Source organism: Chrysochloris asiatica, unplaced genomic scaffold, assembly GCF_000296735.1.
Source record: "Chrysochloris asiatica unplaced genomic scaffold, ChrAsi1.0 scaffold00033, whole genome shotgun sequence".
NCBI classification, from domain to species: Eukaryota; Metazoa; Chordata; class Mammalia; order Afrosoricida; family Chrysochloridae; genus Chrysochloris; species Chrysochloris asiatica.
Genome location: NW_006408551.1, coordinates 3,235,382 through 3,241,276, shown reverse-complemented (window position 1 = coordinate 3,241,276; position 5,895 = coordinate 3,235,382). Strand labels below are relative to the sequence as shown.

Sequence of the window (5,895 nt, the reverse complement as noted above, 5' to 3'; positions counted from 1 at the left end):
ATAAGGAAGACCGTAGAAGAATTGATGCTTTTGAGTTATGGTGTTGGAGGAGAATATTGAAAGTGCCATGGGCTGCCAAAAGAACAAATAGATCTGTGTTGGAAGAAGTGTAGTCTAAGTGCTCCTTGGAGGCCAGGATGGCCAAACTTCGTCTCTCATACTTTGGGCATATTGCCAGGAGGGACCAGTTGCTGGAAAAGGATATCATGTTTGGTAAGGTGGAGGGTCAGAGAAAAAGAGGAAGACCCCCAATGAGATGGTTTGGCCAAGTGGCAGCATCGATGGTCTCAAGTGTGGCAACAATAGTGAGGTTTGCCCATGATCGGGCAGTGTTTCGTTCTGTTGTGCATAAGGTCTCTATGAGTTGGTGCCGACTCAATGAAACCTAACAACAACAACAACAACAACTGCCCTGGTGTAGGACTCACAGCTGGGAATTTTCTGAGGTAAGATTGGAACATGGATACTTTGTTTCCTACGTCCATGTGCATAGCTACTGGATATTCATTTTAGGGAATGATGGAGGTGGGACATCCAGTTGACTCCATTCAGCAGATATTTACTGGACACTCTATGAGTTAGCTTTGGAAGCCTCTGGTTGATTAGAGGATCCTGGAGCAGTGGTCTTAGCTGAGTTAAGGCAGTAGCACAAAGAAGGGCTTCCGGAAAGAGCTTCCTGCCAGAGACCCTTGCATTAGTAGAGACCCAGGCTGACAGTGAACATGCTGCTTGTATTGTGGGGCTTCCAAGAAGGAAAGACAATGATGGACCTGGCCAAGCAGTAGGGAGGTGGACACAGAGAGGCTTGGGGATGGCCTTTGCTCCCTTAAGGACACTTTCTGCTATTGGTAGTGGATACTCATGGAAGTAGTTAATCAGGGAACCACTTGATGAAATTAGCCTCTGGAGATCCCTCTAGCTATTGTACTGAGGATAACTCTGAGTATTAGGAAGTAAATCTGAAGACTGAGAGATACTCTTTAGAAGACCTGTGTAAGAGCTTAGCTGGGGTTTGCTAGGGTAACAGAAAATGGAAAAGGGAACAGAAGAGTACAAAAGAGGCTTAGTGCTGATTGGGTATGCAGAAAATAGGAGAGAACATTTCAGTGGTGCCTTGCTCCAAGATAGGTAGGATTGAAAGCTAATGAACTAATAATATAAAATGATTTTAAATCTAATTAAACTATAGACAGAGGCAATCCCATGGTCATTATTATTCTCCCACTGGCTGATGCTCTTTGCAATTTCCCAAGTTTCCAGTGTGTTTCATTCCTGTCTGGGTTGATTGTTTTCTATTCCAAGGCTTCTAAAGTTCTTGCCTCTGTGTTTGTCTGCTTTGTAGGAGAGAGCTCTTTCCCTTTGGGGTGAAGGTGGCTGTGATAGAGCCTGGTTTTTTCAAGACTGGGATCACTGACAAAGAGAAGCATGTTCAGAATTTACGGAAGATATGGGACCAAACCAGTCCAGAAGTTAAGAAGGCCTATAACAAAAAGTTCCTGGATTCCTGTGAGTGGGCTGTACACAGTGCAGAAAGAAGCAAGCCCTTGTATGGAAAGTCTGAGCTCAATATTCATTACTTTTGTCTCATGGTCCTTCTTCCAGTGTTTGCTTCCCCAACAGAGTAGATACATTCAGTGACATTCTCATGATCCTCAACTGGTAACCCACATAAAGGGCTCAGGCTTAGTAAGCCTGGGACCACTTCTCTGAACCCTAGTATTTTGAGGAGGCAACTGAAGCCAGAGAAGGAAGAAAGACATGTACTCTTAGCAAGCTAGTGTTACAGGCAGTTGGTTTTCATGTTCTTAGGTTCCGAGTGTTAGCAGAGACCTTCATTCATGATGTCAAGTTATTCTTGCTCTAAGACCCTGATCGATTAGTGTGGAACACCTGCCCTTGGGGAAGGGCTGGGCCAGGGCTGTCTTGTGGGAGTAAGTTGGGAGGGATGGCTTCGAAGCTGTAGGCATTCTTAGACATTTTTCTCCAAAGGCTGGTCCCAGGATGGGAGGGTTGGGACGTGAAAGTATAATCGGAGTTCTTTTCACATTCTGACAGACATAAAATATACTGGAACCATGGACAAGATGTGTGAATCCAATTTGTCCCTGGTGACAGACTGCATGGAACACGCGCTGACGGCCTGCTACCCACGCACCCGGTACTCAGCTGGCTGGGATGCCAAGCTCGTCTACCTCCCCATGAGCTACCTGCCCACTGCTCTGGTGGACACTATGGTCTACTTGAATTCTCCCAGTCCTGTCAAGGCCCAATGAAGACAGGACTGTGGTATACAGTGGTGTTGATTAGGGTGCTATATGAGGGAGATGGTTCAGGAGAAGAAAATAGGGTAGAGGGAGGGAGCTCTCAATTCAGCATGTATATCCACTCACCCTCTTGTGACTCCCACCCCATTTCTCAGTAATTTAAGATATTAGGAGAAAATAACCAAGGTTTGCAATGGAGTAAGGGGAGCTCTGGTAGCGTAGTGGTTATGTATCAGGCTGTGAACCTTAAGGTCAGCAGTTCGAAACTACCAGCTGCTCCATGGGAGAAAAATGAGGCTTTCTGTTCCCATAAAGATTTACAGCCTTAGAAACCCTGTACAGGGTCGCTATGGGTCAGAACCGACTCGATGGCACTTAACAACAACAACAACAAAGGGAACCCAATAGCACTTATTGGGTGGCCACTAAAGTTTCTGAGCCTCATGTGCCACCCCAAGGAAGTCCCACTTTTGGGAAAGGTATAAGTGAGGAGAGGAGGTCCCGTTCCGATCTGTTCTGCTCCATCAGGATCTATACTGGTAATTTCCAATCAGAAATATGTCAGTGATTGGAATTCTGTAATCTGTATGGTGATCTGGCAATCAGGTTTAAACTATGTTTCCTAAAGATGGTGCTACAACTGGTGCCAAATATCCACACTAGACCCTGGCATCATTCTTTCTCTGCATGCTGTAGAATCCTGGGCACAATTCATTACCATATTCCTTTACATCATATCCTTTCGTTATCTGGATGACCTCTTCTCTCTAAGTTTCTTTCCTCTTTCTGCAGGCCTATCTCTTGATACGAGTGTTTTCTCATATTCTGGCCTCAGTCCTCTGTTTCTCTCACATCTCATCACCTCTGAGAGCACTGGACTCTCTGTTACCTCATGCCTCCAGTTGCTCAGGGAACTCAAGACCTGTATGTGCCACCTGAAATAAGGATCAGGTCACAATGTTTTGTGCCTGTGCTTCCCCTCGTTGTTCCAGAGTCTCCTCTTGCGACTTTTCCAACCACCTGCAGTTTCCTATTTCTTGTTATTGGCCCTGTGTCTTGAAATAATATAGTCCTCCATCTCCCATTTTAGATAATTTTCAATGTTATCAGATTTTATTGAGTGGAGGGTCCCATGTCTTCATTCTACTTCATTTTCTTTAGTCAGACAATGATTAGTGCATCTCCCTGTTTGGAAGGCAGTAGAAATCAACAGGCAAAATCAAATAAAGCTGTGTGAAGATAGATACATTACTACATTGTCATAATGTGTGATTTCTTTCCTCCAAAGAAATGCCTAAATGTCTCTATTCCACTTTTATTTGAATATTTTGTTCTACTTTTTCAGGAATTTAATATTTGGTTCAATTATTCCAAAGCACCGATATTTCTAAATTTAAACTGAAGTCTTAATAGAAGAAGCAACAAACCTGTATTTGGCATTTTAGTTCCTAACCCTTATAATCAAGACTCACTTCCTTCCATCATCAAATTTTTTTAATTAATTTTTTTTTTATTGCATGATAGTTTACATGGGGGAACATTAGTTCTATCATACATCATTTCATTGCCATAGTTACCATTCCATCCATGCATAATCACCCAACCAAAGGGTATACCCTGCAAATCCCTCCCCCCAACCATGGTCCTCAGCACACAGCCCCTTTCCCTCTCTGGATCTCAAGTCCTCAGCCACTCCATCTCTTCATTTCATCCTCTCTGTCCCCATCTCAGGCCTCACTGCTTCTCTGGGTGGGGTCTCGATCTCCACTGTTCTCCAGTGATGGTCCCAGGGCTCTCCACTCCTAGACTGAAAGGTTAATCACTCCCCTCCTTGCTATAAAATATCCACCTTTGCATTTCCAGTCCTCACAATCAGTCCTGATAACAATTATTCACCCCTGCATCACAAGAGACCCATCTGCATTTCTTTTCATCAGCCTTTCCTAGACAAGTTGGATACTACTCACTGGAGATTCTACCATCCTCCCAGCCCTGTGGATCTAGGTTCTCTCTTGAAAGCTTGTAAGCCAGTCACTTCTTACCTTTGTATCCCTCCCCCCATTTTGGGTAGCCAATGTTCAAGTTGCCCATCCCTATCTACTCTTTGTGCGGAGGGGGTGGGAGTAATTCTTGGAGTAGGGGTTTGTTTCCTCTTTTGAACTACTGCATTTATAGGTGCAGGTCAGGTTTATCAAGTTGTATCAGATGATACTATTTTTTCTTTTCTTTTTTCCTCCTCTTTCTTCTTTGGGTTGAGCTCTGTTCATCCAGTCATTGAAGCCAGGTCAAGTGGGTATCATCTGCAAGTGTGGGTGTTCTTGCATCTGTCCGCCCTCTTCCTATCAGCTGATTGCTTTGCTCCCCAGTCTAGTACTCTGTGGCTGTGTCTCTGACTCTCAGCCCATGAGACCCCGGGTCCTGCCTCGCTGCTGGCAGACCAAGTCTCCACCTGGGTTCCCAGTAGTCTGCCGAATGATGCAGGACTTAACTCGCCGCTTCATTGATGTTCATCGGTTGCTTCTCCTTATGGGTGACGTGTGTGGTCGCCAATCAGAGCGTGTATTTCCACTGCATTTTGGTCTTGGAAGTAGATTTGCACTGAGAGGACTCAACTACTTGCCTTGATGTCTCCTGGGTAAGCGACTTACTTGTTCTTGTGGTAACAGTCGGACTGTCCTTCTTTTGTATTTTTCCTGTAGGTCTTTCTTTCGAGACATGTCTTCTGGTTTTCTGGCTGTTCCAGGCAGGTCTGCTTGTCCTTTCAAGAGGACAGTTTCCCGTCTCTGAAGGTCTGGATGTGGTTCAGGCTTCCATCTATAGTCTTGTGTAATGCAGAGACTCCTCAGGAAACCTCCTTTACTGGACACATTGTAGCCCCATTTTAGATATTCCAATCAATTTTAGGCAGAAGACGGACTTAGAAGCTTTCTGTGGTGATATTTCTGGCTATTCCTTTCTCTATCCTCCTGTGTCTGTTTTATAATAGAATGCATGCAAAACCAAGGTTCAAGAGTCAGCCAAGCATCTTACCATTATTCCCCGCTTATCACCATTCCAACCATGTCCCAGTCTCTGTATCCCAGAGCCCTGTTGTTCCAAGACTGTGCCTACATCATTTTTTACCTCTGTCCCATTTAGCTCATTCCTACCTGTCTAATTGTTCTCCTGTCTGCTTTGTTCTTCCATTTCCCTCTCCCTATTTGTATATTGCCTCCTTCCCCAACACCCAAACTATCCTGTGTCTATTCCCTGCCCTGTGCTCCACCTTCCCCTCCTGTCCTTAACCCTACTCCTACACCCTAGCAACCTGTTAAGAATCCACTTTAGTGGAATAGTATGGGTTCTTTCTCTTAGTCTTTTACATTACTGGTCCTATGCAGTATTTTTCCTTTTGTGATTGACTAATTTCACTCAACATAATGTTCTTAAGGTTCATCCATGTTAGGAAGAGGCATGCAGCGTCCTTGTTATTTTTCAAGGTAGCATAATACTCCACTGTGTGTATGTACCACAGTGTGTTTATCCATTCTTCAGTTGATGGGCACTTTGGCTGTCTCCATCTTTTTGCTATTGTAAATAGTGCAGCTATGAACATTGGTGTGCATATATCTTCCCGTGTTGTGGCTTGTTT

General features: G+C 44.4%; 1 protein-coding gene and 1 pseudogene across 1 annotated transcript in view; both read left to right on the top strand.

The window, feature by feature from the left end:
- LOC102833221 (retinol dehydrogenase 16-like) overlaps positions 1–2,273 on the top strand; it is a 10,130-nt gene extending 7,857 nt beyond the window's left edge. The window contains exons 3-4 of the mRNA XM_006859595.1: positions 1,343–1,506; positions 2,056–2,273. Of these exons, the coding sequence (XP_006859657.1) occupies positions 1,343–1,506; positions 2,056–2,273 (382 nt within the window). The remainder of the gene's footprint in view (positions 1–1,342; positions 1,507–2,055) is intronic.
- Positions 2,274–4,667: 2,394 nt separating this feature from the next.
- Positions 4,668–5,895, top strand: part of LOC102832841 — a 97,661-nt pseudogene continuing 96,433 nt past the window's right edge.